Source organism: Mercurialis annua, linkage group LG1-X (assembly GCF_937616625.2).
Source record: "Mercurialis annua linkage group LG1-X, ddMerAnnu1.2, whole genome shotgun sequence".
Classification (NCBI taxonomy): Eukaryota; Viridiplantae; Streptophyta; class Magnoliopsida; order Malpighiales; family Euphorbiaceae; genus Mercurialis; species Mercurialis annua.
The window spans coordinates 43,057,377-43,071,222 of record NC_065570.1 but is presented as its reverse complement, the minus strand read 5'-3'; the positions used below and the strand labels follow the sequence as shown (position 1 = coordinate 43,071,222).

At 32.6% G+C, this 13,846-nt stretch overlaps 1 protein-coding gene across 6 annotated transcripts; it reads left to right on the top strand.

The window, feature by feature from the left end:
* The first annotated feature begins 2,654 nt into the window (after nt 1-2,654).
* On the top strand, nt 2,655-10,027 carry LOC126665796 (protein GAMETE EXPRESSED 2). 6 transcript variants are annotated; one of them, XM_050358739.1, is made up of 16 exons: nt 2,655-2,739; nt 2,961-3,068; nt 3,147-3,473; nt 3,900-4,238; nt 4,589-4,915; nt 5,268-5,468; nt 5,559-5,644; nt 5,769-5,898; nt 6,632-6,940; nt 7,300-7,424; nt 7,746-7,957; nt 8,053-8,280; nt 8,601-8,830; nt 8,922-9,160; nt 9,273-9,429; nt 9,610-10,027. In XM_050358739.1, the coding sequence occupies exons 2-16, from the start codon at nt 2,990-2,992 to the stop codon at nt 9,753-9,755; spliced, it is 3,135 nt and encodes a 1,044-aa protein (XP_050214696.1). In that variant the 5' UTR covers nt 2,655-2,739; nt 2,961-2,989; the 3' UTR covers nt 9,756-10,027. The 6 variants fall into 6 exon arrangements, with proteins under 6 accessions (XP_050214696.1, XP_050214688.1, XP_050214702.1 ...); XM_050358731.2 differs by lacking the exon at nt 2,655-2,739 and adding an exon at nt 2,748-2,838; XM_050358745.2 differs by lacking the exon at nt 2,655-2,739 and having other exon boundaries at nt 2,847-3,068; nt 9,340-9,429; nt 9,610-9,702.
* Nucleotides 10,028-13,846: the final 3,819 nt, after the last annotated feature.

The following is a 13,846-nucleotide window of genomic DNA, read 5'->3' as shown; positions in this document are numbered from 1 at the left end:
CGAACAAACGTTGACGAGTTACGGATTAAGATGGCCTAGGTATTTCAAATAACATACTTTAATTATTGCAGTTGATGAATTTCTGCAGCCATTCAGGAAATTTTAATGGTGATTTTGAATTAGTTTTTGGAGCCATTTTGGAGAAGATGATTAAATAGCAAGTTTGCTGTGAGGAGAATCAGAGAGAGTGGAGTGGGGTGAGTTGGAGAACCAAGTGAGGTTAATTAGTAAGGTGAATTAGGAATTGAGAGAAAGGGGTAAATGCTTTTTTTTTTTTACTTATTTTCTTTTAATGATGTGGCTGAATGAATTGACTATTCTTGGATGATGTGGATGAATGAATGCGTTCAGTGTCAAACACTGACTAATTCGTGCAAAACACTCGCCAACTTCTGTTAACGGAGGGACCACGGGCTGCTGATATAAGAAGTGCAAGGGTTTATAATAAGAGTAATGAAGTGTAGGGACCTTACATGCAAAAAATTTAAAGTGCAGGGACACGGTCATGTATTAGGCCATTATTAAAATAATAAACAATCAAATATTTAAAATAACTAAAAATAATAAAACTGACCAAAATAACAAATAATAACAAACAAGAAAAGAAATTAATTACTTCAACTTTTTAGAAATTTATTGATTTAGCTTTTTAAAATAATTTATATTACCTAAATTAATAATTAAGAAAACAAAAAATAATGATTAATTGTATGTAATTGTTTGGAAAGGGATATTAGAGTTGGATAAAAAATATTAAATCTTAAAAAATAGTTTAGTTAAAGAAAGTATTTTGGAGTGGTAATTTCCAAAATACATGTTTTGGCATTTTATTTACAATTTTACATTGCAAGTTTTGACTTTTCTTTTCTGACTTTTTTCATTTACGAAAAATACCTTTTTTTTAATTTCATAAATACCTTTTTCGGTTTTCAATTTCGGTTTTCAGTTTTTTCGGTTCGGTCAACCGAACCGACCGGCAGTTTTTTTATATAGTGTAAGATTAGTGTATATATAGTGTTAATTTTTATTTTTTATAGATTTTTTTCCTGAAATTTTTTATTTTATTTTTTTATAGTCTAACAGTAGTGTATATATAGTGTTTTTATGGTATTTATATTGTGTAAAATTAGTGTATATATAGTGTATAAGTAGTGTATTTATGGCATTTTGTAGTGTTTTTTGTGATTTAACTATGAAATACTGCAAATACACCATAAACACTGTAAATGCACCATAAATATACTAAAAACGGCAGAAATACACCATTAATACACCAAAAATACACTAAAACATAAAGATATTATAAAATTATTACAAATGCACCATAAATCAATATTTTCTTTACAAAATCAGTAGCAATAAACAAATCTATGAATAAGAGAAGACAAAATAAATAATTATATGAATAATATAACAATTTTATAAACAAAAAATTATAGATCTACAATAATTTATTTACAAAATATTTAAATCATTAAAAAAAACCTAAAAAATTACACAGATCTAAAAACGAGTCGAGAAATCCATAACGCGAACGGAAGAGACGAACGGACTAGAGCGAACGGAAGAGGCGAACGGACTAGCGCGAACGGAAGAGGCGAACGGACTAGCGCGAACGGAAAAGACGAACAGAAAAACGACCGGAAACGACGAAAAATCCATCGGAAGTAGACAAACGGAAGCGCGACCGGAAAGACGAACGGAAAAGTAATCAAAGGAGATAAATTGAAAATCAAATGAAAAAGAAGAAAAAAAGAAGAGTGAAGAAGAGAGAGAAGAGAGAGAAAAAAAAAGTGGCTATGTAAAAATTCAACCTAAAATGAGATAAGACTTCTTTATATAGTGAGTATTTTTGGTAAATAAGTTAGCTTATTAGGTAATGTAGCATAAAAGGAAAAGATGAGTCAAAATGGTTAAATACTTTACCCAAAACAGGTATTTGAAAAATAATCCCTATTTTAGACCCTCTATCTTTCTTTTAGTACGGTTGTAGTAAATAATCCTTAAAACTATGAATTAATTTTGTCAAATTAAGAGGCCCTTACAATTGTGAGGCCCTAGGCCTAGGCCTTAGTGGCCTAGCCCTAGTGCCGGGCCTGATGAATGCTTACTGTCATACAATAAATAATACGGTAGCGCGGCGGAAGGACGGTGAAGGCGGAACTGCGACAGCAGCAGAAGGATGGTGGAGGTTGATTGGTGGCGGCAATGGAAGCATGATGAAGAGGGACCGACGGCGGACTGAAAGACGGTGACAACATTACAGTTATATTTTGAAGAACTTATCAGTTATATTTTGAAGAACTTATCAGATGAAAAAGAGGAAGAATTTGGCATGGAAGATGAAGGAGAAAAAAAATGTCGTATTAAAAATAGAATTGGCAGCGTGTATCGTATTTTCACAATATGAAAATGTACATTGTATATTTTCATAACCAGAGTGAAAACTTGGTTGTTTTTGAAAAAAAAACCCCAACCGTTAACCGGTGTTTTATTTGTTCCACTTATTAAATGTTAGGGTCATTTTTTAGCCGGAAAAAAAATTAGCAGAAAATGTGAGCTTAAGGATAAACATTAGGGTCATATTTGTACCTTAATCCAAAGAAAAAACTAAAAAAGTTTATATGCTTCTCTAGAAAAATTAAAGGGTGTTTTGTACTCTTGGCCCGTTAAGGGCATGTTATTTAGTATTTATTGAAAGAAAACAAAAACCTGTAAATTGAGCGCTAAAAACCGCTGGTAACTGCTCTAAAACAATCACTATACTATACCACTTTGAATTTTTTTGAAAGAAGACTATTCAAATTTCCTCCACATTCATTAAAACAACGATCTCAGGCACCCATCAAATGATTTTGTATTTTAATTTTGTTTGTTTGTTTGTGGCTCCAAAATGGATTCTTTCAAATTGCAATTTGGAGTTAGCTGTTCTCTAATTGCATTCTTAATGAATATGGCAGGTTTCGAAGAATGCAATTTACGAATCACTATGATGACTCTTCAAATCTGGTCATGTACTCTCATTCTCAGCGTCTTAGCTTTTCATTTTCCCACATCCTTTGCATCAGGTAAACTCCACTTTTGTTGAATCACTTCAAAAAATTGACTCAACAATCTGACACCCTTGTATATATATATGTTTTCAGACAAACCAAAAGTACCCAGTTTTGCTTTCGGTTGGTTGAATGACAACAACACTTTCGAAGCGGGTGAAGTTGCGGCCATTAAGATTATAGTTTTAGGAGAGTTTGATAGTAAAGGAAATGCTTCACTTGCTTTCAATCCTATACTTACAGTCAATGGCAAGAAAGGGAACAGTTCGTTTGTTTCCGGGGTTTCTGTCGATACTTCAGGGGATACTTCCACTTGGAAAATTCTCTTCACTCCAATCAGAGTTGGGGTTTTTAATGTCTTTGTCGCTGATGACCCTTTTAAAGTCTTTGATTCATCTCTCCATTTTAATGCTGTATCAGGTATTTTTTTTTCATTTGCTTAAATACTTGTAGCATTGAATGCTTTGTGTTCCAATTTTACTCTACTTTTATATGAATAACTTGATATTTTGTTTGCGTTTATGCATCCGGATCTTATAGTTTAAGTTTGTTTGCTAGGATTTCAAACACTATATCTTTAGGAGTTATTTTGAATTCCATGATTCAAATTGTGGACATTTGTAGCGGTTGGTTGCCAGAATTGAACCCCTAATGTTCTTTAGTTAGTTCTTGATCCCAGTTGAATTGCTGAATGGCTACTGATATTTTAGATCTAGTGCTCTTTTTCTCTATTTATAGTCAACAAATTCTTACCAAAATACTGTCACTTGTTTGTTCAAGTATTTCTTTAATATCATGTACATATAAAGATGAATACTAACATATATTGTTATCGTGTAATTGTAGCGAAAATTTATCCTTCTGTTTGCATAGCTTCATGGATGGGAGGTTTGAATGAGTTTGAAGCTGGATCAAAAGTTGTTGTCTTTGTTGTTCCTAGAGATGCATTTGGGAACAACGTTTCTTCGACTGCTGAAGATTTGAAACCTCATAATTTTTCAGTGTCTGCACTTTATGCAAACGGTTCCATTGCATGTCTTCCAAACATCAGCCATATAGGTTGGAATGAGTTTGGTTTGATTACTATTGAGTTTGTTGCAGAAAAAGCTGGAATTCTTTTACTGGATGTGAAAGGAGGAAACCAAAGCTTGAATGGCTCTCCGCTTCCCCTTAAAGTGAACCCAGGTGATATTCTATGACTTCTTTCATTTGTTCATACCATGGTTTTAGAGGTAGTATAGTTGCAAATGTGCATTAGATTTTTACAACCAAAACCAACTGAGTGAGGTTTCTTTGTCTCAATAATGATTGAAATCAACAGTTATGTTTAGTGTGTTATTGCCAAATTGTCCTAAAGTCTATTTCTTTTCTCATCATGTAAGCAATTTTTACTTGTTCTCCGTGTTGTTGTTTTCTAGTGGAAAGTAAATTCGGAATTTTATTTTTTATCGGTTCCTGGTTCTATTTGGCATGATTGCAGCTTATTTGATGTTTCGTTATGAGGTTAAAAGATATAGATTTAACTGTTTCTTCAGGGCCTCTTGATGTTTCTAATTGTCTGGCCAAATGGAAGTTCGAGACAAACATTTGGCAAATATTTTCCAAGATGGAAATATTTGTTAACCAACAAGATCAATATGGGAACCTTGTTTCTGGATTATATGATTTTGATGCTGATATCATTGAAAAAGAGACAAATCTGTCTATACCAGTTGCAGATTTGCAATTTGAAGAAGTCTCACCAGGAATTCAATTATTATCTTTCAGTCTATTGGAACCAGGAAACTTCTTGCTCACCATTTCTGATGCGAAGCATAATACAAGCATCTCCAACATGCCATTTTCTTATAATGTGTTCATAGGTGTGTGTATATAGCTGCTAACTAATCTTTGGTATAACTATACAAGTGCCAATTCCTTACCTTCTTCTACTCCAGTTCCCTTATTATTTAAAATGCAGTAAAATTTTAATTTGTTATTAAATCATCACAGACATTGCATTGCCACTAGGGTTGCTTACTCTTCACATGCATATTTTACTTCTATGATCAATATATTTTTATTTATCTGCTTATATTTGAAGTTTTTAAATGGAGTTTTCTTACAGTTCTTGCAGTAACAAGTAATTTAGAATATGCTTCTTTTTCCTAACTATGTTTATATTTACTCTCTAATACTATCAAGTAATTGCAATTATGCATTTCAATTCAACAGGTTATTGTGATGGATCAGCCAGCATTGTGAATGGATCTGGTTTAAATGACTCGATTGCTGGAGAAATTGCAGAATTTTCATTTTACTTGGTTGACACTTTCCAGTATCCTTCTTTTGTTGAATCAGAAATCATTGAAGTGCAGATAGTAATGGAAAATGAGTCTTTATATGTGCAACCGACCATCCATCCAATCATCAATGGTATCTACACTTTAGTATATTTTAGGTTGTTTATTTTCTAATGTTCAAATTTAGAAGTATTTTGCAAAGATTTCGTGTCTCTGAATTTAGGGAGTGGACTTGCTCGTGAACTAAGCTTCGGCGCTATCAGGCAAACAGAAATTGCTGCTGCACCATCTGTTGTTTCATTGAACAACGTGAGTAGTCTGAACCATCAATTGTTTCAATGAACTGTTTGAGTAGTTTATTTATATATTCATTCAGGTTCTTTCTTTAGATTATAAATTTGCTTTCTTCTCTTTTACTCTGTCTGTGGGACAGTCAAAAGGTCTGACAAGTGCGGTTACTGTAACTTATAAGCCTGAGAAGAGTGGGATCTATGAAATATATATATTTGTTGGAAATATTTTACTAGGTGGCGGTCACTCGTTCAGAAAGGAAGTGAAAGCAGGTATGTACAATCTGTAGATTATTAATTGTTGGATTAATCCTACTTTATTCTTATAATCATCTGTCTGTGTCGGTATCCCCATCTTTGACCAAAAATACAGAAATACTCTTTTTCTCAATAAAAGACTACATGTTTTGATTGATTCAGTTTTTCAAAACATTGAGCCAAGATTTCAAATGGCTAACAATGAGGCATTGAGGTTAATTAGTTCACTTTAGCTGATGATACCAAGGATATCTACTTTATATTTTCATACATTATCCAAATTTATACATTCCTAAACCCTTTAGGTATGAAGTAATCTCTAGCTAGAAAGGCATGTTCTTTATCTGGTCCAAAAGATTGTAACAATAATGTTCCTTCTTTTCTATTTGATGTTTTAATTCAAGATTTGAGCTAATAAAAAGAAGGTATGAAGGAATCTAATTGGAATGCTGCATGGAATTCAAGTGCGGAGAGAAAAGAAATAAAGACAACATATTGTACATTTATCCACATTATTTAGCTGTGAAAGTGAAACTGTGTTTATGCTGTGATATAAACTGACCTTTAAAAATATGATGCTGCTTGGGTGGAGAATATATGAATTTAATAAACGATCAAAATTGTTAGCAATATCAATTCTTTGCATGGTGTACTTTTATCGCTTTAGTTGAATTATGCTAACCAATAATTTTGGCATATGAATAGGTTCTCCTTCTATTTGAACTAAAGTTTTTCTTACTTTGCATAGGAGAGGTCGATGTATCACTTTCAAAGGTTGTGAAATATGATCTGAAGGTTCCGAAGATGATTGAAAATGAAATAGAGGTGCAACTGATGGATGCATTTTCTAATCCTGTCTTATCTCAACAGTCGCTGCTAAACCTGGAGGTTTCTTCAGTTAACAGGTCAGGTTTTTCAGTTGGGAAGTTTGTGGATAATAAGAATGGGTCATATACATGTCAATATCTAGCCAAGGATGCTGGCACCTATGAAATGTGTGTTTCATATGATGGAAAGCGTTTCACGCCCTGCCCCTTTGGCGTCAATGTCTACAGTGGTAAGTTATAACAATACCACCATATGTGATGCAGAGATTTCTCTCTTATTTACTGGTGAACTTGGTTTATGATCTTCATATGTGATGCAGAGATGTTTCAAATGGAACGTTAACTAAAAACTCAAGTTTATGTAGATTTAAAACATAATCTTATAGGAATTTTAGTTAAGGGATCATCCCTTTGCTAATGTCTTAACTGAATTTGCTTTATCTTTTATCTTTGTCCTCATTTATTAAAACAAAAATATCTCGCAGTTTCCAACGGTTTCTCTTGGCATGTGATTATATTGCCTTTTTTAAAATAATCCACAATACCAAAAAGTTTCTTTTTCACTATGGTTGTTTTCAATGTAATTCAGATGAATATTTTCCCAAAGCCAATGATGATAATATTGATGTATGGGAGGATGAATCTATTGCCTTGGATGTTTTAGCGAATGACTACTATGCTGAAAACAATGCAACTATTGTCGAGTTCTCAAAAGTAAGATCCAATAATCTTATTATCTACAATATCCTCTCTTCTTCTATATAGAACGATCTAGTTTTTGTTTCTACCATATGATGTTTTCATCTGTCAACTTTGTTAAAATGGCATTACAACTGACTCCATGTGAAACAGACATAAACATGCACCATTTACTCTCTGCGCTGAAGAAAAAATGATAACTATAAGTTTTTAGTACCTGAGATTTACTATAGCATTAGTAACTTTACAGTTAAGGTTATGCTTATATTGCAAATTTTTTCTTTGGAAATGTATGGTTGCAAAATCCGCTTACTGTGCCATATTTCTACTCGTCAGCCAGTTCGTGGTTCACTTTTACAATATGGACATCTGTTTCGGTATACTCCCTATCAAGATTATTTTGGAAACGATTCTTTTATGTATACAATGGCTGATGTGAACAGCAATCTTGCTTCTGCTATTGTGAACATTTCAATCCTCCATATTCCTCCCCAGTTCATTTTATTTCCAAGTTTACTGCAAGCAACTGAGGACATGATTAGTCCCAGGTATGGGCACATTACTGTTATGCAGTTTCATGTATATGCTCAATGCTTTTGGACGCCGCGTGCTCTTCGTTTATCATGATTGTTGCTCATTGCAGTGGTTTGTCAGGGTTTGAGGTGAAATATTCTGAACCAATGGAGAAAATTGCAGTCACTTTCAGAGCAGATTCTGGGACCCTGTTCTTGTCTCCTATGCTGGTTCAGTTTTGGCACCCAATTTGGGAAGATTTTTCTGTCAAGAAAGAGGATGGTGATGCCAAGAGTTTAATCTTACAGGGTTCAGTAGAAGTAATTAACCTAGCCATTCAATCGATTCAATATCTAGGGTACTATCTACTTATCATTTTCCTGGAATTATTTTTTCAGTTTAGATATATGAAGTTTTTGGCCTAGTACCTCCCACAGAATGCTCCTGTCAATATTATTAAGGGTTCAAATTCTTACTTCTTTTCGCTGATGAACTTCAGTACAAATATGATTCATAAACCGTAGTTCTTGAAACAAATAATTTTGGACCTTGAAAGTGTGATTGGAAGATAGTATCTATAGCTTTACTTATGTGCCTTCGCTTTATTAATAGTATATAATGAAACTCATGTGCTAATTTGTTTTCTTTGTGTAATACTAACTTGGCGATCTTAATCAGTATTGATAATTTCAGTGGCGGTGATACTATCAGAGTTTCTGCCAGCAACATAAATGGGAAAAATGATGTGGAAATTCCAACTTTTGTTGAACCTATCAATGACCCTCCATTTATTAATGTCCCTAAATTTATCATTTTGAATGGAGACGGAGATAAAGCATTGATCTTTGACAAATCTAAAGATAAGTTTGAGTTCTGCGTTGGAGATCCAGACATTCTCAACTTTCCTGGTAAGATTTATTGCCATTTACTTTATTCATTTATTTTTATCAGCAGGAAATTTCTTCGGGTGTTTATTGTGTACTTTTGGCCATGTTACAGGCGAAGAGTCTCATTTTATAGTCACATTTTCTGTAGAAGTTGATGATGGATTTTTGGTAACCAGTCTATCAGCTGAGCTCATAAATACAACTGAACTGAAGCTAATGAATAGCTACCAATGGCAATCGCTTCAGGCGTATGTTTCAATATCTAAACATTTTACGGTGAAAGCTAATGGCATCAGATTCCGTGGAACCATTAATGATTGCAATCTTGTAATGCAACAACTATCATATCATGTGAGTGAGCTCATCTACTTGAAAGTCTTAGAAGAAAACATGAATTACGTTAAAGCAAGTAATTTATCTATATAATTGGTTTTATTCTATTATGTTTGTTTTTGGAGCACAGGGCGGAGAAAATGGGGGTGTTTTAACAGTGAAAGTAAATGATTTGGGTCATTATGGTTGTTATTTAGATTGCAGCGAAAAGGTTTCAATACCATTGCAGTCTGAGGCTACTATAAATCTTATATGGAGAACCCCAATGAGTTCCTTCACAGCTCAGAGTAAGTTGCACTTTACTATTCTTGTTTCTTCGGTATGAGATTTTCCTGATATGCCATTTTCTGTAGCAGAATGTTTTTTCATCACGAAAAAACTGTGATGAATGTTTTTTTGTAGTTAGGAGCAGTCATATTCAGTTTGATAAATTGTAAATTCAGATCAATTTCATTTTGTGGGTGCAGCTCTTGGATCAGCTGTCATTCTTGAATTCCTGGTGGTACTTTGTCTTGGAGTTGTTGTTCTATTTTTTACATGCAAATGTGCGATTCTTCTCACAAATGAAAGACGAAAACTCGAGAACTCTCAGCAAAATTTGGCTGCAGAATAATCAGAAGGAAGGTGCAAGAGAGCTCCAGTTATTATCATTGCTTATTTAAAGACACTTGTAACATGACTGTAGTCTGTTATTTCTGACTCGCTAAATTTGTATGTTTAGATTACGATTTGTATGATATATTAGAGATACAGATTTCTCAGCAGAAGACAGATTCAAAAAGCGAGGTTTTGCATATCCTCTCTGCGTGCATTGATGTATCGATGAACTTGACTATTGGAATCACTATATTGAATGGCATTTTGTAGATGATGTTTATTGGTTTAGTTTTGTAAATTTATAAATTATTTTTTGATGATGCTATTGATTATTTCTGTAAAAAGATTTTCACTTGTTTATTTGTAATGGTTTTGTTGTTGGTTAACTAATGGTTTAGTACTGATCCACCAATAATATTAGTAGATTAAGTAATAATTTATTTTAACGTTTTATAATTTAAATATAAAAAATAGTAATTTAATTTTTAAGTAAACCAATAGTAGATCATTAGTAAACTGTTAGTGAACTTACCGTAAACAGATGTTTAGTAAACCGTTAGTAAACTGTTAGTAAACGATTAGTAAACTGAAATCGTATTTTTGCAAATGAAAAAAATATTTTTATAAAAAAATTTGGTCAATCCGTAATTTTAACTAATTTTGGTCAAAAGGTATTTCTGATAATAAATAGGTGTTTAATAGGTATTTGTCTAAAAAATGCAAAAAAAAATAATATTAAGAGCCCAATTGTAAAAATAATAACTAAAAGAGCTTATGTATATCTCTAAAATATTTAAGGGCTTTTTATCCAAATAACCAACTTTTCCAATTTTTTTACTTTTATACTACACCTACTTTTGTATCTCTAAAATACAATACACTGAGCAAATTTTATCTTTTATACAGAAATAGAAAGACCGACTTCTTGGTACCCAACTACTTGTAGCTCTACAGATACATACGACGACTTCCGGAATTATTGTGGAGTCTGACCTCGTACTTGATAACCTGAAAGGGAAAATATTGGAAAAATTATTGCGCAACCTCCTCGGATCTAATTGGGATTCAAACGTCAAAATATATTCCAACATCGAATCTCTAACTTTAAATAAACGTTTTAATCTTTTAAAACATCCTAGTTAACTTTTCAGAGTCTGTTTAATCAAATTCGAGTGTACGGCTCGATAAAAATCGAAAACATCAAAGTACCAGACATCCGAGCCGCGGTCCGTCCGCGCAGAGAGTTTGTGCTTAATCTGCTTAATCTGCTCCGAACACTAAATACGCTAAACTATCCAATTCTGCAACCGGAACGTTGAATTGATTCGAATACGATCGATTTGATACGATAATCGTTTAAAACTCAAATATAATCCAATTTCTAAATAACTGAATTCAAATTAAAGGTTATTACCCCGAATACGTGTAGATTATCAAAAAAAAAAAACGGAGTCGGAATCGCAAAATGGATCGAAAATAATCAAAACTTAGTTTGTTTCTAGTTTAAGCGTCCTCTGTTTCACCTAGCAAGTGAAACAAACGAGGAGAAATGAAGAAAATGAGCCCTCCGCTGATTTTATAAGAATTGGCAACATATATATAAAAATGGCCAAAGTGCTATTTATTACTAGCTCAATCATATATTCTAATCTAACTTTTTAATTAGTCGTCTGTAATCTAAATTTTTTATTCGTATCCGATTTATATTTATTTCTAATAAATCCCGAAAAATTTATTAGGTTCAAATCAATCCCGCTTGATTAAAATTATTAAGTCTAAATTTCATAAAAAATTGAGGTAACTTCGTCAAATTATTTCGTGAATATTGACGCTAAAATTATTCGCTCGGTATGTACAATTTATTTATATTAATCCGGACTAACTAATTATATTTAATTAATTAATAATTGAAAACTAATTGAAGTAAAAATTTAAGGATTAAAACAATCTATTTTCCTTTACTTCATGCCCACTTCACCACCGCCTCTGAATTTGTTTATATATATATATATATATATATATATATATATATATATATATATATATATATATATATATATATATATATATATATATATATATATATATATATATATATATATATATATATATATTGATCTTTTTATAATCTTTAATTTAACGTTGAAACTTTCGAATTTTGATATTTTAATTTTGAGATTTTGTGCAAAATAACAACCTCTCCAATTAGAGTGGTAATATATTGATATATTAATTATCAATATATTTTTATTTATGACGTTCAGTCATATTTTCTATTTTATTAGTCCTGATCGTATCCATTTATTAAAATTTAAATTTTTAATTTAAATTTTAAACTCTTATTAATACGATATATCTTTAAGAATACTTATAAATTAAATTTACATTTACATTTAAATTTAATTTACGTCTTTCCGGCTAATAAAATCTTAACACGTGGCATATTCCGACAATAAAATTTATGGAGTGTTACATTCTCCACACCCTAAACAAACTCGTCCTCGAATTTCAATATAAACCAGGTGACTCAAATAACTTCATAACTCTCAATCTCTTTTTCCGTTACTTATACTTTTAGCTCATCTCCAAAATTCACACATATTTCTAATCATAATTTTCACAAAACCATATCGTCTAGCTTTCCGTTCGAGGATCGCAACTAATCCTTAGGTAACCGTCTCAAGAATACCATACTCCAATATTGAACCGATTCAACGGTCCAATCAAAAGATATCAGGATTTTACTAAATCCTATCTGTTTCTAAACATCACCTCAAACTCGCTTCAAACTTTTCTAACCGCCATTATACTCTCTCACTTTTATTCTTACATTCTTCTGCTGCCTCCTCGAGGATTATTTACAACTTGACCTCAAGTATTTACTTTTGTTGCAGAGTTTTGGTTTAGGTATACTTACAAGAAAAATAAATATGTTTGAAACAATCCAATCATCTTTGGGACCTTTCAAAACAATTTGTTCAAAGACTCACTTTTTAAACATTTGCATAGTTGTGCATAGGGCGATGAGGTCTCATGTCTAGACACAATTATACTTTTAAAATCATTTAAATGAATAACTATAATAGGTTATATCATTTGGTTTTGTAAGTTTCCTCCTGACTCTAGACTCTGTAATTAGTAAGATTTCCTCCACAACTACTCAACTTCTCTAACTCCATACTCTCTCTATCAATCGTCTCCTCGTACTACTATCGAATGACTTCGACAGTGTCTTCATGTTATTTTCATGCTTGATATTCAAGCATCGATATCGAGTCGTCTAGACAGCACGCACACGTATATCGCGGTCTTATATCCCAAAATGGAAGGCTGAGAACCTATGAAACCTAAGAATAGGTATAAAAGACATGACTCGGATCCTATAACTGCAGTACTTTCAAACTTATCCTTGTACCAACTACCCCATTTTCCAAAATCATGTATCTGCAATGTTTTTAAGTTCCTGAGTCTGAGAACCATTGCTCTGATACCACCTTTGTCACGACCCGATTTCCATCCGAAACTCGAATCGAGACCGGCGCTAGGGAATGAGTGGTTGCTCCGAAACCCGTAGTAAGCCTAAAAACCTTTACAAATTTTTCCTATATGCGATTTTGGTATTTAATTGTAAACCTGTTTGATCACCAAGAAATATTTATATTTCCGACTCCGTTGTTGTTTATCATTTTCAGGTACTTAGCTTCGGGTCCGGTTAAGCTTCCAGTCTTCTGTTTCAGGGAAGCTTCTCTTTTGATATGTACATAAAACTTTGTACTCTTAGCTGATGCAGTAGTGTATTATATGAGTGTTATGCGAGTAGCCATGTCATTGTTCCTCTGTCTATATACTCTGACAGAGACCTCTTTTTGTTTATACCTACTAGGTGGCTACTTACTTGACATTTGGTATTTAGTTTATGTCCCTCTGCGTGTAGGCCAGACCTTATGTTTTTGGTTCACAAAAACATTGTGTATAGGCTTGTTGGCCTTGTGTGGTTGGTTTGCTGTGTGATTATGTAATATGTTTAATATAACGCTTCTGAAGTTAAAGGTGTTTGAGATATTTTATTAAACATATTATTCGGTTTGTGTGATTTGAAACGGGACT

Excerpts from the sequence above, each read along its gene's own strand:
- LOC126665796 (XM_050358715.2), top strand. The coding sequence starts at position 2,894 with ATGGATTCTTTCAAATTGCAATTTGGAGTTAGCTGTTCTCTAATTGCA. Across the intron at positions 3,069-3,146 it reads TCCCACATCCTTTGCATCAG|ACAAACCAAAAGTACCCAGT; the intron begins GTAAACTCCACT and ends ATATGTTTTCAG. Across the intron at positions 4,916-5,267 it reads TTCTTATAATGTGTTCATAG|GTTATTGTGATGGATCAGCC; the intron begins GTGTGTGTATAT and ends TCAATTCAACAG.